The following is a 17,321-nucleotide window of genomic DNA, read 5'->3' as shown; positions in this document are numbered from 1 at the left end:
AAATTTGTTAAGATTGGGATATAATTAGCAGTAGTGTTTACGTCAGCATACTCTTTTGTCAAAAAAGTTCTTCAAAGAAATCGCCGATCTGAATTCTCTTGTTAAAATGCTCTTTACGAAATTTTGTGAACAAATTGCAAGCATTCGTTTTGGTTTTCCCCTAAATTATCATAAAACTACAAGCACGCATGTATCTGTTTCCGTGACCAAAATGTGAGCAGAATTATGCTGGCTTCATCAGAGCTTAGCATTAAAAAAATATAATACCGGTCTAGTACTAAAGGTAATGATGCAACAAATTTAATGCAGCTTTACACATTCAAATCTACCAGGCAGTTTATCATCATGAGAATCAGTTGGAAAAAGGTACCACCTACGCATGCGCAGCTAAGCTCTCGTCCTTACAAATGCTGACCTTCCGTTCGGATCTTCACGACACGAACCTTCTCATAGTCGTTAGATAAACCTGTTGAAATGGTCAGAAGAGAAGTGACTGTGTTACTTGTTGTAGTTCTTCTTCTCGTGTTTGTCGGATTGCCCTATTTCAGAGTAGATTTTGGGAAGGAAAATGAACAGACGGCAAACATTCTCGACTCCATCGCGGTTAAATTCTCTCAAGAGAAGACGGACGAAAATCGCAAAGGTATGGTTAAATATCCGTTCTAGACTCTATTGTTATGTAAAAGTGGCACATTCCTGTGCGACAGTGACATCAAGCATGATTTGCCGATTCATCTTGCTACCTATAAAATGTTATCTACTGAAACTAATTACACTAAGTTTCTGTCTCACAAGCGAACTTAAATGCATGACGAAACGAAACGAAAGGAACGATACACGCCCTATGATTGGCTAGACGCTGCAACGTTCGTTCTTTTCGTATGCAATCTTTTGTTCTGATTGGCTGAACGAAAACGACGACAGCGTTTTCGTTCCTTTCGTTCACATTCTTTTTCTTGATTTTCTGAACGAAAGTGACGAAATATTTGCATATTCATTTTTCTGATTGACTGCATGGAAAGAACGAGCTAATGTTGTTCCTCAAAATGCTGGCGCCCCGCTCTCATTATATATTCACCATGTTAAACTCCCGTCCTTGAAATACAAGGAATAACAGTGAACACAGATTGAACAGAGTTCATTCACCGCGACCTCCATTCAACACGCCTCCTAAACGGTTTTGAAAGGCTGACAAATTTGCATTTTTAGTCCTTTATATTTTAAAGGTTTTTTTCCAAATTGGTTAAAACAGAGACTTCCGCCCGGTCATTTAGTATTTCGCGTTATTTTGGTCTCAAATATGGAATGGAGCAACAATCGAGCGTGCTGCAATGAATCACGCTCATTGTTTAGGCCAGTGGCACACACTGCCCGAAACAACACGCCCGGACTCATCTCAACACACGCAGTCATGGACAGTCGTAGCAGTGCACGTGGTTCTACGACTGCGATCGCACTTTTTCAGGCACACATTGGTGGAATTTCAGTCGTTAAATCTGAACAAATCTGAACTTAACTGTGTGAATTGAGATGAGATTTGATGACTAGGGGTGTGTGGTGTACGGCGGACCTTAAATGTCCAAGCCTCGCTATAATTAGTAACCAGACAGTGGTGGAGCTAGAATGGGCGCGAGGGGAGGGGTAGGGTGTGGACGCCTTCTCATACAAAGTTGACCCAAGATATTATATTCGCGAATAATGCACTTCAAACAGAATTATATGAGAATGAAATATCCTGTTTTTAATGACAATAAAGTGAAATAACTCTATAAAGAATTGTTTATATTTTCAAGTGTTCTCTCAATCTGATCTAAAATTCTGGGCAATCTCTGCATAATAACTTGAACCAGATATGCCTCATAACTTTCCCTGACAATATTGTGAAGCGGTCGTCGGTTGCCGGCCCGTGGTCCTGGAACCGGGATCTCGCGGCCAGGTGGCACATGCTGATTTGGTTGCTCTTGTTCTTGTAGTTGCTGTTGTTGTTGTTGTTGTTGTTGTTGTTGTTGATGTTGTTGTTGTTGTTGTTGCTGCTGCTGCTGCTGTTGCTGTCGTCGTCGTTGTTCTGGCGTGTGTTGCTGTGCGTATCGCATCTCTCTTTCCCGGACGTGTCTTTGACTATAAATAATAATAACAATAATACTAATAATAACAATTTACAAAATATTATGTAAAAATGATTTACCAGTAGATTTTACCATGGAAACAAAGATAATTACGATTTTAGAGAATAACTTATACTATCTTTAAAACATGCAATACTTTATCACCTCTACCATAATAGCAACAATAATGCAATGTCATTGCATGATACTTACTCTGCAATTCTACTTGATATTGCATCACGAATTCTCCGCCTCAGTCTAACTGTTGTACCAGTAGTGTACATTTGCCTTATTTGCGATGGGAGCTCATTGCCACGACCCCTGACATACTCAACAATTCGGTTGTAGTTATTGCCGAAGATAGTGTACCCTTCGGCAATAATTGCTATTTCTGGCTCTCGCACGCAAATACATGTACGTGTACGAGTCGGCGCGGCCATGCTGAGAATGCTGATCGTCACACTTTTCAAGACTCGTGGACAGACACTTTCCTCGTCTATAGCACCTGCCATCATCCAATCAATAAAGTTGCGTATCATCTGTTGTTATTACCCAATCAGCAAAGTGTATATTTACACCTTAATTTGCATACACGAGACACTATTCTATTAACCAATCACTGAAATGATTGCCAACGCGGAGAAAATCGTCTACACTGCATAAACTATAATAACAAATTTCTGCAGTATTGACACAGCATCAATAAATATCACCATGCCTGGATTTACTCGTGAACTGCTTTTTCAGATATTGGGCATTATTGCTCTATATCTGGAATTATGTGTACTGGTATTGCCACCTCCTCCAAACCATCAGTCTTCCGTGGAGTATCAGACTGCTACTATGCCTCTGCTGGACACACTGCTTTTGTTGCATGCGTCACTGCCAATACCTCCACAACTGTCACGGATAACTACGATCCTGTTTCCGCCCCAGTATTACCACTCGCAAGCATGGATGCAACTCCTTGACAACCCTACCAATTTATGGCTACTGACTGGAGAAACACCGGAATCGCTATTGCAAATAATTGACGATTTGTCGCCACGCCTTACAAGACGTGTCGGACGACATAACACGTTGTCACCAGAACAACGAATCCTGATGGTACTCATATGGTTGAGGAAATATCTCAATATTGACACTCTGGGTGCCTGGTTTAGGGTAAGGGCATCAGTTGTTAGCCGGGACATTCACCATATTGTACCAATGATGTGGCACTATTTCCGCGGTATGGTGCGATGGCCAACACGGCAAGAAATAGACGATTTGCGTGGTAACTGGGAGTTCTTTCCGAATGCAATCGGAACAATTGACGGAACGTTGCATAACATATATAGGCCAACTGTTGAACCTCAGAGTGACTTTTACAGTGGTTATGCACATTATCATTGCATTGCTACTCAGATAATAGCTGATAATCGATGCAATATAATCTTCATCCAATCGGGCTTTCTGGGGCCCAATAACGACGCCGGTCAGTTCGCTTTACTACCGACGATTGGTCCCGGCGAGGCACTGCACTTACCACGAGATGTGTATTTATTAGCCGACCAGGGTTATCCTAATGTTTATCCGCTGATGACGAGATTTAGCCGGCGTCACATGACCATACCACATAGTCGTGATCGACGCTTATTTAATTGAACATGTCATCTCCTACCTGAAAACATATAGAGCTGTGAAAGAGATGTACCGACACCCCAGGTGGTTTATGCCTGTTGTTGCAGACGTGTGTGCTTTCTTAGCGCAGAGACATATAATTTTGTTCAGGGAAGTGAGATGAACGTTTAAAGGAAAGAAAATTTGCGTCGTTTTATTTTCGTTTTATATATTGTTTTGTTTCAGACACTTTTATTATCACGTATGAGCAATAAAATGCAATTTTATTTGAAGTTCGCGCAAAGCAGCGCCATCGTTTCCTCCACACACGTAGATTTCATAATTTTATACGTAAATTATTGATGAATAAAACGAATGGTTTTGATCTCATTCCCATGTTATGTAATGGTTATGTATGGGTTATGTATGTTGTGAATTGTTTACGTATCAGTGTTTGTATTATTACTATTCATGATTATTTACTTCGTCCGCGTGTAATTTAATTCGCAAACAATCGACCTCTCGCGACAATAAATTGTTCTATCACATAAACAAAATTATCAACTTTCTTAAAGGCGGAGCCTCCCTTTAAAAGGACGCCTAGTTATGGCGGCGTTCATCGTGTAAGTGGACACCAAACAGGCAACATGCAGGCACACGCTCCAGAAAATGCAACTTTTTAGTTTTCCCCGGCAGCAAAAACACAGACAGACTGCCAAGCGGTCTGCGCGAAGATGCTGCCGATCGAACTCTGTGGTTATATTCAAAGTCTAACGCGACTGGAAGACAATTTTTTAGGAAATTCGAGCGTTTGTGGTGGGGAATCAATGACCGTTGGCGATTTGAACCGACCGTCAATCAAAAGCTTGCATAAACTCTGTTTGCAGGATTAGCAAAATGTGACAAAAGGTTGAGATCAGTTTGTGTAATCAATGGTATAGAAATCAAACATCGTACTGGCCAAGTGTTTGAATGGGAGGAGAACTCCACTAATGCGAGAACCTGGGATTGAAAAGTGCCGCTTTAAAGCCACACTTTTCAATCCCAGGTTCTCGCATTAGTGGCGTTCTCCTCCCAGTAAAACATTTGGCCAGTACGATGTTTGATTTCTATAACATTGATTACACAAACTGATATCAACCTTTTGTCACATTTTGCTAATCCTGCAAACAGTGTTTATACAAGCGTTTGATTGACGGTCGGTTAAAATCACCAAAGGTCATTGATTCCCCATAAACGCTCCAATTTCCTAAAAAATTGTCTTCCAGTCGCGTTAGACTTTGAATATACCCACAGAGTTCGATTGGCAGCAACTTCGCGCTGACCACTTGACAGTCTGTCTGTGTTTTTGCGGCCGGGGAAAACTAAAAGTGGCATTTTCTGGAGCGTGTGCCCGCGTGTTGCCCTTTTGGTGTCCACTTACACAGTGAACGCCGCCATAGCTTGGCGTCCTTTAAAAGGGAGGCTCCGCATCATTATTTCCAGGTACATTGGAAACGTGTACTGAGTGAAATAATACTACACTGTGGCCACGGCAGGGCATGAACGTGAAATCCACCAGCTTTACAAAACACTTCATTCACCGTGACCTACATACAACTCGTGTCATGAAAGTGTTTCAATCTGTGCTCAGTTTTATTCCTTGTATTTTAAAGACAGGCGGAATCACATAGTGAATATATAATGAGAGCGAGGCGCCAGCATTTCGGTTAACAACAGCTCGCCCTTCAATGCAGACAAAATGAATATGCAAATATTTCGTCACTTTCGTTCAGCCAATCAAGAAAAAGAATGTGAACGAAAGGAACGAAAACGCTGTCGTCGTTTTCGTTCAGCCAATCAGAACAAAAGATTGCATACGAAAAGAACGAACGTTGCAGCGTCTAGCCAATCATAGGGCGTGTATCGTTCCTTTCGTTTCGTTTCGTCATGCATTTAGCAAGTTCGCTACTGAAACCTTTTTATGCCAGTGGCCAGTTCAGTTTCAACTAACTGTAATTAAATACTTTGTTGTTTGTATATTAATTATAGTGTAATTTTTTTCTTGGTCCTTTCATACATTATACTTAAATCTTCTCAGCTACATTTGTAGGATTTTTTGCTACTTTGTGTTCAGATCGATCTGCCATTCAAAATCAAACGTTCTGAAAGTCCAACTAGCTGTAACTGCTGACATTTGTTGACCTCAAAATATCTTCCTATTCTCTCCTTCTTTTCTCTGAATTCTACCCTCTGAAGGGATATAGGCTTTTAATGCATTAGGAAACCATTCCTTTGTGAAACATTTGATAAGTAAATTCAAATTTTAACAGTCATTTTTATTTCAAGCCATTTTCAAAATTTGGTAATGTTAGAAAGGAAACAGAGTATAAGTCACAGTTGAAAACATTCACCCCTATATGCATTACATCGGACTACTCTGTGCAGTTTGTGCGAAAATTTCAGTGTAGATGTGTACAGTATCCACAGTTTGTGCTTTTTCGCATGGGGCTGCGATTTAATGTTTGGACAAACATTTAATTACTGTAACAGTGTAAATTTTATATTGTTAAAAATTGCACATACAGTCCCGGCGGCTAGTAAATAATTAGTGTATACACACACCTAAATTTATTTAGAACATTTTCACAAACTTGTTTAAGCTTGAAAGTAAAATAATAAAAATAATCTTAAAATATACAGCTAGTGGGACTTTCAGATGAGGGACCAAAATTGGAACTTGAAAATATAGTTTCTACAACTTAATTTTTGCATTTCGCGAGTGACTTTCTTTTTTTCTTTGATTTTTTTTTCTTTGATTCGCGAGTGACTTTTCGTTACGAGATTGGGAAAGTATACAGTGCATTTGCTCGCCTACCCGCTTTCAATGTCCTCTTGTTTCCTCTCAGCAAACCAAAACTCGAGTTCGTCTAATTGCTCCGTTCGGCTCGCCGCTCCTAATACATTCCCGTTAACAATGCTAGTAAGTTTACCAGGTTCAGGCAACACATGGACCCGACATCTCATAGAACAAGCCACTGGGTTTTACACCGGCTCCGTATATAATAATAGGAAACTTTACGAAGGTGGTAAGTGATTTGAATTATGCCGAAATCATTATAACGATAAGTCCGTTCCCGTTTTTCTCTCTTTCTTTGAATATTTCTTCAATATTTCTTTTAAATATTTCTCTTTCCATTTTGACATCATTCCTATCATAGTCTCCCTGCAGTTGTGCCTCAATGTTATGATGCACTAAGTGGCCCATATCTATAAGGGAGCCAGCAGCACGTCCACTCTTTCACAAAATCACTACATGTACAGCTCTCATATGTTTTGCAAGCACCACCTGATACAGCATGTGCTAAAATATGCATAGTACGATCGACAATTATGCCACCGATTTAGGAGACCCGCTTTGTTTTGGAAACAAAAAGCACAATACACAACAGCTGCACTCGATAATCGAGTTCGTTTCCCATTACGAACATAACCTCTTGACCGATAAGGTTAAAGAAACACCGATAATAACTGATTATATCTGCATAGTTCAGCGCTGCTTTCCATATAACGCGAGACTGAAGCTGCTGACAAAAGTAGATAATGTGGACTTAAATAATTCGAGCACAGACTTCGTTTATGTCTGAATAATGATCATGGACCGATTAAGTCATATTTTCTTCTGTTTATACTAATTTGACAGTCTTTATAATCATATTCTGGGGTCTATGATGAAATTGAACATGGTTTGTCGGGCGCATGTATGTAAGGGTGCTTCACAGAATCACAGATAAGGGTACTGGTAAGCTTGGTACATTTTGATCTTCGTTATAGCATCGATGTTCTCAATAAAACAAGAGGTCTCCTCAATCAAAGTGGCAACTCTTGATCGCTTAATCAAACCATGTTATGATCACTCTATTTATTGATATGTTGCAGCCTTTTTAAGATTGAGCTGCATGTTGCCAACACGGTCTTTTCAAAGAAGATTTCTTATCAAAGATGACAAGAAAACCCCCTCATACTGTATATTTTTAAAAAGCAGAGACTCTGAAGTTTAGTATGGTATCAGTGGTTTATTCGAACGATGAATTGGGTGCATATTTGGCGTAAAAACCTATTTTGGTATTAATGATAAAAATTAATTTAAGTCAAACTTTACACTTTTTTCTGAAATGTAATATTTCATTTGAAAGAAGAGTATATGTAGAAAAAAAAGACTTATTTTATTTTGCATTGCCTATCCTCATTGTAAAAAGGCAAGGGTTGAAAGACCGACACTCAAAAAGTGATTAAGATCATGATAGCAAAGTTAATATACCTTTTCTTCAAAATGTAAGATTTTTATTGCCAAACAAAATATTCGTTTGGTTATGTAGCATTTAAAGAATATAATGTGACAATTTTAGAAAATATGACCCAGCAAGAGTGAAGTTAAATTCTATGGAAATTTTGAAATTGGAGGAAAAAGGAGTTAGAAAATCGGGTGATTTGCATAAATCTGCGTAAACTAACACTTCTGTACCAGGCAACTTACAACTGCTTGACAAGCTACGATGAACCCAACCAATATTTTAATCTAGGGTTAACAACTTAATTAAAATTAAATGAATATTTGAGAAAAAATGATTTTTGAGCAAAGTACAGTGTGTTGGGCGCAGCGCCCCCTTAAAGCAGGGGCTCACTAAAAACAAGAGGAGCAGCAAATTACAATGGACACTGGAGTGTGAATAAAAAGTTACAGAGGAGCTAGCTGAAAAAATAACCAAGAAAACAAGCCATTATTATCTACCAAACCATATTGTTAGAGACTAAAGTTAAAAAGGAAATGTTAGTTAAATTAGATATTTCTTCCTACTATCTACTATATCTGTCATGAAACGTCTGCAAAAGTTGTCAATTTCTTTGTACAGATCTTTCTTGTAATTCTTTGTAATCGTCCTGGAAAAAACGTATCAAATCCTCTGAAATCCTTGGGTAAGTTCAATTCGCTATTATTCATTAATTTTTGTCTTTCTGTTGTGAACTGATAACATTTGAAAACAAAATGTTCCAATGTCTCATCTTCTTTTCCATAGCAAGGACATGTACAATCATCTTCATCGTTTTCCCAACTTCTCTTTTCATATTTCCTACCACAAGTATATGATCTTGCTTTAAACTTTAATTTTAATAGCACATTTGAAATCATTGATAGATTTTAGATAATCTTCACATTTTGCTTGTTTTTAAATCTTTGACAGTGAGCTAGGTTAGATTTTGGTCATATTTTCTCTCCGTTCCTTTTCATCATAGTCAAGGACAATTTGTTTAATATTTTTATCAGTGAGTTCTTCAATGTTCATAATGTTTAAATTTGTCATTATGCCATTGGCATCCGATGCGTACCATGATCCATCTCTCCAAATGCTGTCATAAGCTTTCCTGAAGCCTAAAAAGGCAAGATTTATTTTCATGATTTCGAATCGTTGTTAATCCTATTAAAATGAAAATTTGGTCGATTGTTCGCCTATTTTTCCGAAACCCTCCTTGAATTTCACCTAAAATATCCATTGATTCAACTAAATTGGTTACCCCTTTTTCTATGATTCTATTGTACATTATACCGATATCTGAGCTCAATGAAATACCTCTATGATTATTTTGATTTCTGGTGTCACCTTTTTTATGAAGTGAGTGGAATAATAATATTTTTCCTCCATTCTTTTGGAACAATTTCTAATTTGGTACAAAGACTAAAAAGCGCAGTCAATGAGTCAATTATTACCTACCCACCACTTTTAATGATTCCATGTGATTTTTCATCTGGACCGCATGCCTTATTTTTGTAAAGATTTCTACTTGTGCAACTGACGGTTTCATTTTGTTATGTGTATTGGATCTGTGTTAATAGCTGAGACTTTCTCAAAATTATCTACAAATGATGTTATTTTTCCTAAAATTCTCTTCTATCATTGAAATTAATTTTGCACCATTATTATTTAAAACATTATCACCAGATAATTCTCGGATTAGCCAATTGAAATCTCTCATTATGAAAAAACTTAATTAGATTCCATTAAGTTAATGATATTACTATGTAGTTCATTGTACAATTCATCTACTGCATCGATATCTATGTTTTGTGTTTTCTGGTGGAACATAAACCAATCCTAAATTAAACGAATGAGTTTTATCTATTCGTACTTTAATCCGAATTCGTTTCAAATCATCGTTTTTAGATTGAAACATATTTGGATCAATGACTTTAATATCATTTTTTATAAAGAAACCTATTCCTCCGCCTCCCTTTTTCGATTTATTTATGCGATTTTTTCTCACCCACCTACAGCAATGTAAGTTTGGTTTTTAATTATTTTTAGGTACGTTTCTATTCCTCGAAAATTTTTTAAATTTAGCTTTTTTAAAAGTTAACCAAGCTCATGTTGTTTTGATTTTAAACCTCTAAAGTTTACATAACCAGTTCTAAGACTACCAAAACGAGGCACATTCACACTATTCACACTATGAACCTCAACAAGAACACGATTGGAACTATTTTGGGATGATTGGATCTTCATAGTATGCGTCGAGCAATTAGAAAGAAACTCGCATTGTCTGTTAACTCACGCTCACGCCCTACTGTCTGTATTTGCATAACATAAACAATCGTATCCAAATGTGAACTTATTAACGTTTTCTGGAGATAATGGTGGAATTTCGACATCTCGTGTCAAGAGAATGATCAAACTTCCGAATGACTTATCTAATGAGTATATTGCTTAATGATTGATTGATCGATTTAATACCTTGAACACGATTGGAACTAATTTGGGATAATTGGATGGGGAAGTAATGTCTCCAAAATCTGCAAATGTAAGCTAATCTGCTTTTCTTTGTACGTTACACACGTGTTTTTAGGAGCAATTTGTAACATTGAGACATTAAGCTATATGGCACTAAACATTTTTGAGAAATTTGAAAAATATGAAGTTTTTTAATATCGTATTATATCATATTACGCCATATTATATTATATTATATTATATTATATTATATTATATTATATTATATTATATTATATTATATTATATTATATTACATTACATTACATTACATTACATTACATTATATTATATTATATTATATTATATTATATTACATTACATTACATTACATTACATTACATTACATTACATTATATTATATTATATTATATTATATTATATTATATTATATTATATCATATCATATTAATTATATTATATTATATTATATTATATTATATTATATTATATTATATTATATTATATTATATTATATTATATTTTATTGTACTGTATTATATTATATTGTATTATTTTATATCATTACTTTTCCTATTTTTATTAAGGATTGCTCGGCGAGTTGGAGTACTACATGGCCGGGACCACATTAACGGTAAAAACGCATCGTGTGGCGCGTTTGGCTTCAGTTCCCAAAGCAGCAATTTTGATCATTCGCAATCCAATCGACTCAGCAATCGCGGAAAGAAACCGGAAACTCACCTCTAGCCATACTGAAGTTGCATCATGGGATAGATCCCTACGATTCGACAAAGGTAATTGGTTTATCTAACCGGGAATAATACTTCAATGTCTGAGTCTATCGAAAAGAATCTTTTGTTACTCAATTCATTTTGTATTTTGGAATCAGTGATACATTTCGATTCCTAACCGTCTCATAGGCATTTTGCTTTTCCACATGTTTCAGGCTGGAATCGCCAAGCTCAGCTCAATGACTTCGAAAACATGGTTAATTATTTCGTTGAGTTGCAAGTGCAATCTTTGGTTGTTCACTACGAAAACCTGAAAGAACATACCCTGAAAGAAGTATGGCGCATTGTCAAGTTTCTGAACATGACCATGAGCAAAGAGCGTGAAATGTGTGTGACGCACAACGCGGAAGGCAACTTTCATCGAAAACCTGGCGATATCGAAGCTCCGTATGAAGCATTCACAGACCAAATGAAATGTAAAGCATTGGATGCCATGAGAAGGGTGTCAATGGTACTTGTGAAGAAAGGTCATGACCCACTACCGTGTCTACAGGAACATCCGGTATCTGGCTGTGATTTGTTTTCAAAGGCAGTGTCATCTATTTCCAATTGCACAGCGGACAACTCCACCCTGTCTTAAATTGAGCCCACAGTTGGCATTCTTGCGTATTCCAGACTTTTTCATAGCAGTTGAACTGGACAATATTGCGACGGTTGCTGGAGACATATGTGCCAATAGCACAAGATATATACAGCTTCTTAAAAATAATTATTTGGCATTAAACTGCGACAGTGCCTACAGGCTTCTCTGACGGTATCTTTTGGTCAGTTACTCTTTTCGGTTTCCCCCTTTCATTGCAACTATTTGACTCTCTCTTCCCCTAGATCTACGTCACTATCTCTTTGAATCTCCAACTTATTGTCCCATCTTTCGCTTATACTATCTTTGTATGTAGGTATTAAACGTCTTACCGTCTTGTCTCTTCCGTTTTCTGTCGGCTCTTTTGCCTTCGTCTCCACTCCTCTCTTTCACAGGCATGTTGTGATAAGGCTTTCTCGCTGTCTGTTATATGAGAATATTAGTCGAGAATTAGTGTTATCGTTGTTTTTTCCATGTCAATATTAAATGTGTTGCTTTCAAGTTGTTTTATCGTCAGATACCTCAATATTTTGGAAAATTTATCTACCCTGATTGTCACTCACTTCATTGTCAAACATTTGTTGTCCTAATTTGGTGGAAAAAAGCACGTTCATAAATATGAGGTACAGTTTAGTCTTGTCGGCTGGGAAAGGAAAACTTAGCGCAGTCGACATCTGACAAGTAAGTAAGAAGAATCATTCTAACGAAAGAACAAACAAAGCAATACTGATTACGGTAGAATTTTTATTTCATACCATTAAAAGGCACAACCGTAATTGAAACGCTTTTATTAGCGTAGTAGGATGGAGGTAACGAAAGATTGCCTTCGCACAGGCCAACTGGAAATTAATAGTCTAAAATATATGTTTTTCGTTATAAAAATAATAAATCCTAATTATAAAATATTGATATCACATAATCGAGTTCGTATTTCATCCAGGTTGCGCTTCCTTCATGAGGAGGAGAACTCGATAAAAACGCTGAATGTGTATGTATGAGTATTATATGATACAACTCACCTGGAGTCCGTTGCCGTTGACTTATTAGCGTAAATCATATAGGCTGACATCACAGACCTCCTTTTTCCATGAAGGGGCATGCAAGATTACACCACGCCGTAACCACAAGCAACCATCTTCCAAACTGACAGTACTTATCTATCAGTCCTGGAGGAAACATGGACTCTGCGATCGCTGACTGTTAGCGGTGTGGTCAACAGGGAACAGTTAAGTGCGCCAAGTGTGGGTTTGCCCTGTACTGTGGTGACATTTGCTTGTACGACGACGAATTCAGACATAGGGTGGGGTTTCACAATTTTTAAAGCTCCATTAACCATTTGTTGCTTTTTACAATAGGATACGTTTACTAAGGTAATTATATTTCTTATCTTAAAATACTAATGAAGGAGAAAGTTTATTTGTTTCGCGGAGTATATAGTGGTGCGGCATGGCAAATCCATTGTGCATTTTTTGATAAAAGCACCAAATTTGGCTCAGATGTGTCTTATTATGAGTTGAACAAATTCAGATACCGAGCCACTGAAAATCTGTTGAAGCGTTGCCATGGCAGCCATTTTTCAAAATGGCCGCCAGACAAGGTATTTCTCACCTAGTAAATGTCAAATGCACAACGCGTTGAGTAATTTTGGGTCGAATATTTTCAATCAGAAATTATGGGAAGAGTAATTTACAATTTTTTTTCAACTTTTCTTAATCGTCTGACTTGTTAAACGGGTAAATACAGACAAAAAACACAATTCATATGCATAAAATGTACAATATTAGATACTATCAAAAGACGACACTATGTCAGCAGTCAAGAAATATTAGGCCATGGGCTAGAGGGGTACATGCACCTCTAGGATATCAAACTGTATTTATAGAAGCCTTAGGATCTGTAGAATACGAAATAAAATTTTAACAGATAAAGGGATGCAATAACTTTCATGGTTTTGTTTTGAAGAGTACCGCAAAATCACTATTTGCGCATACCCACGTGCATTGTCTTGTTGTACTACTACATGTCAGTCATCTGCTAAGCTTTTTTAACATAACCTGACTTTTTGGGTATCATTAGAATGGAAATTTATTCGTCTTTAAAAATGACATATGTAATATGCAATATGTACCATAGATTTTTTTATGAAGTAGAACCAAAACTTACCTGATACCCCGAAGTTTGCCATGCAAATTATAGCTAATGTCAAATTATACCAATGTTTTACCTCGGCATAATACAAAAAGGCAATGCTTTGTATGATATATGTTTTATTTGCTGCAGGGACATGTTTATCATGTGAAATAGACTTTTGACAGAAAAAAAGATTGGGATGTTATTCTTATCCGATTTTTTGTGTTAATAAAATGTTTGTTTCGCTTCGGATATATGTTTGGAAGCTTGGATTAGTGTGTACGGTAATGTTTGTTTGTGTACAGAAAGATTATGGCGAGCCGCAGCCGGACCTCTGGTGTTTCAAAGTTGATTGAGTGGCCCTTTGATGCTTGCGTTTCGAAACCCGTATGGTTTCTCAACATTCGCAGTGTAGATTCTTTTCTTAGTTTGCTATTTGTTCTGTGTCGTCACTGTCTACATAGTTGTGTATAAAGCTGAGTGAATTGCCTTTCGTATTCGCGTACGTAATATTTTGTAATCTTTTAATGACAATGCCCCGACCTTAAAGTGTCTGGGTTTTATGGTAATGTGTCTATTGCTTGCAAGCTTGTTTATCGATTCTTTGGGTACGAGAAATGTTTTGTTTCCTTATTTGAAAGGATATCTCTAGAAGTGCAAGTTAAGTAGCTTCCAGTTAACCTTCAAGTTTTGTGTTCTCTGTTATTCAGGGAGTCTAGTTTTATTTTTCTTTGAATGGGTGTTGTTGCGATTGTTTGTGTCTCATGATGTAGCGTAGTCTCATTTTACGACTATATTTACTGAGATCCTGTCGGAATGAATTTTAGGCCTTTGCCTACTGCTATTATTTCGGTGTTTGTTAGTTTGAGCGATGATAGGTTCTTGATGAATTTCATGTTGTTTGTGGCTGAGACTTTGTTACTGGCAAAAGGAAGTTTAACACCTCAAAAGTACAAGGGCCATACAAAATTATTGGAAGAGCCCTTCTAGTGGCGCGGCATAAGCAAAATTTTCATAACAATTGTGCATTTTATGATAAAAGCATGAAATTTGGTATGAATGTAGATGATCATAATATCAATCAATTTGGATACCGAGCCACCACAGATTAAGCCTCGTTCTGGTGTGGCGGCCATTTTTAAATATGGCGACCATCAGTCACTATAAAATCCCCTACTTGCTGCTCTACGTATGATTCTGTGGGGAATAGTGGATGTATTTCCATCATAAGTGCCCATTAAGATTACTATTTGCATATTTTTATAAGTATAGAGACTTGTTCTGGTGTAGCAGCCATTTTGAAACATAGCAATCTTCGATTTTCATAGAAAATGAAATAATCAAACATTAAACAATGCAAATGGTAATCTTAATATGCATTTATTACGACAATACCTCCACTCTTCACCACAGAATCATCCGTAGAACAGCACCTATGGGATTTTACAGTAATTGAAGATTGCTATGTTTCAAAATGGCTGCTACACCAGAACAAGTCTCTATACTTATGATGGAAATACATCCACTATTCCCCACAGAATCATACGTAGAGCAGCAAGTAGGGGATTTTATAGTGACTGATGGTCGCCATATTTAAAAATGGCCGCCACACCAGAACGAGGCTTAATCTGTGGTGGCTCGGTATCCAAATTGATTGATATTATGATAATCTACATTCATACCAAATTTCATGCTTTTATCATAAAATGCACAATTGTTATGAAAATTTTGCTTATGCCGCGCCACTAATAGAAAAGTTATCAAAAGTAAGAGATCTCGTCCCTTAATGGTAATGGAATCAAAGACGTTCTTGCGATAAAAAGCTGCATATCTTCGCTCTGTTGAACTGATCATTGAAAAGTTGTATTTACTATTAGACGGTATTGGTGACCTGAGATATGTCATTAATACTGGCGTCTCGCTCCCGGAGGGAGTTAAGGTTGACCTTGAATTCTGTCTGAACGATAGCATCCCTTACATCATAGCTATATAGGAAGGTTATTGTACTGCACTGGCTTCACACTTGCAAGAACACTCGGAAACGTTGTTTCAGACGTGGTATTCGGTGTTAACAAGCTTCGAACAGGGCAGACTCCTACAAGCGACGCTCAAGCAGCCGGTCGACCTCGATGCAGAAATCCTCCTTTCGAAGACGAATGGCAAAGTGAACATTCGAAAAGCCGCTCTGAAGTCCCTGAAGATACGATGGGGTGAAGGGCTAGACGTACTGACCAAAGAAGGACATGCATCCAAAATAGTCCGGCAAGACAAGCAGTGACAGATTCGTCTGGGCAAAGAAAACGGTGGAAACTCCTGACATTATCCCTGAAAAGCATCGATCTTTGAAGACGAGTATTTCATTTACTTTAAGCGTGAAGTATATCGAAATAGAACGCATGAGGCTCAGCTTTTCAAACAAAACACAACGTGTACAAAATCCTTTTTTTATTTCATTGAAATTTTTTCGAAAAATTAATTCTAGCCCAGACTAAAACTCAAGTGTCAGCAATGATATTAGACATCACATAAAGTCATTCAATGAAAGCTTTTGAATTTTACTTTGAGAGAAAATGATAATTATAGGTCTGAATCATTTACCTCCTACTTCTTCCAAGGCGAACATTTTTAACAAGAAAAGATGGACTGAGAATTTGATTTCGTGTAATGTCTCTCTAGAAATGTCTCGGACATCAATTTATATTTCCTTACTTTCCTTAACAATCTTTGACACCATTATTGAGTTGTCCTTTTACCTTGAAACAATGACTAGTCTACGTTGCAACCAAAAGCGGGATCGCTTTTGTCTAATTATTCTGCCATTCTTAATCAAAACATTTGTACGATTTTGAAAGTGAACTACCGTAACAACACGTCGCGTTGAGTTGCCCGTATTTTCCATGTACTTGTTCGCAAATTTGATAGTAAGAAAAAAATATATTATTCTGATTTTTTATAAAATACTTTCCTTTCAAATACCTGTATGTTTTATAGCTTGGGTGTAATCTCAAAGAATCAATCGTGCATGAGTGCTGCGCCATCTATAGTTAGATTTGGATTTGGCGGAGTATTATTATGATACACTGCCGAATCTGTCAGTCTAGTGTGACGGCCAAGTCAAAACTGCTTGCGACTTGTGACGTTAAAACAGATTTCTTTATTACACCGTACTTTCAAGTAATGAAATTGGTGACCGCGGTCACTACCAAGAACACACTATACTCATTTCCTTAAAAAAGAATAATTACATGAGTGTTGTGTCAGTGATATCAATGTGGAATGTATGAAGTTGTCGCATAGTTCAATATTATAGTACAATAAAACAAGGCAGTCCTTTGCAAATGATACAGTT

The 17,321-nt window shown here is 37.1% G+C and overlaps 2 protein-coding genes across 4 annotated transcripts; one reads left to right on the top strand and one right to left on the bottom strand.

The window, feature by feature from the left end:
• Window positions 1–400: 400 nt before the first annotated feature.
• On the top strand, window positions 401–14,224 carry LOC139115366 (sialate:O-sulfotransferase 1-like). 3 transcript variants are annotated; one of them, XR_011548110.1, is made up of 5 exons: window positions 401–643; window positions 6,596–6,775; window positions 8,600–8,663; window positions 11,059–11,265; window positions 11,418–14,224. XR_011548110.1 is itself a non-coding variant. In XM_070677430.1 (4 exons), exons 1-4 carry the CDS (start codon window positions 475–477, stop codon window positions 11,840–11,842), a joined length of 981 nt encoding a protein of 326 aa, XP_070533531.1. In that variant the 5' UTR covers window positions 401–474; the 3' UTR covers window positions 11,843–14,224. The 3 variants fall into 3 exon arrangements, 2 of the variants coding, with proteins under 2 accessions (XP_070533531.1, XP_070533532.1); XM_070677430.1 differs by lacking the exon at window positions 8,600–8,663; XM_070677431.1 differs by lacking the exons at window positions 6,596–6,775; window positions 8,600–8,663.
• LOC139115364 (uncharacterized) lies at window positions 1,712–3,683 on the bottom strand. Its single transcript, XM_070677429.1, has 2 exons — window positions 2,319–3,683; window positions 1,712–2,118 (listed from the first exon to the last, which is right to left on the bottom strand). Exons 1-2 carry the CDS (start codon window positions 2,642–2,644, stop codon window positions 1,767–1,769), a joined length of 678 nt encoding a protein of 225 aa, XP_070533530.1. The 5' UTR covers window positions 2,645–3,683; the 3' UTR covers window positions 1,712–1,766.
• Window positions 14,225–17,321: the final 3,097 nt, after the last annotated feature.

This window comes from Ptychodera flava, chromosome 17 (genome assembly GCF_041260155.1).
Source record: "Ptychodera flava strain L36383 chromosome 17, AS_Pfla_20210202, whole genome shotgun sequence".
NCBI classification, from domain to species: domain Eukaryota; kingdom Metazoa; phylum Hemichordata; class Enteropneusta; family Ptychoderidae; genus Ptychodera; species Ptychodera flava.
The sequence above is the reverse complement of the archived record's forward strand: the minus strand, read 5'-3'. Positions and strand labels throughout refer to the sequence as shown.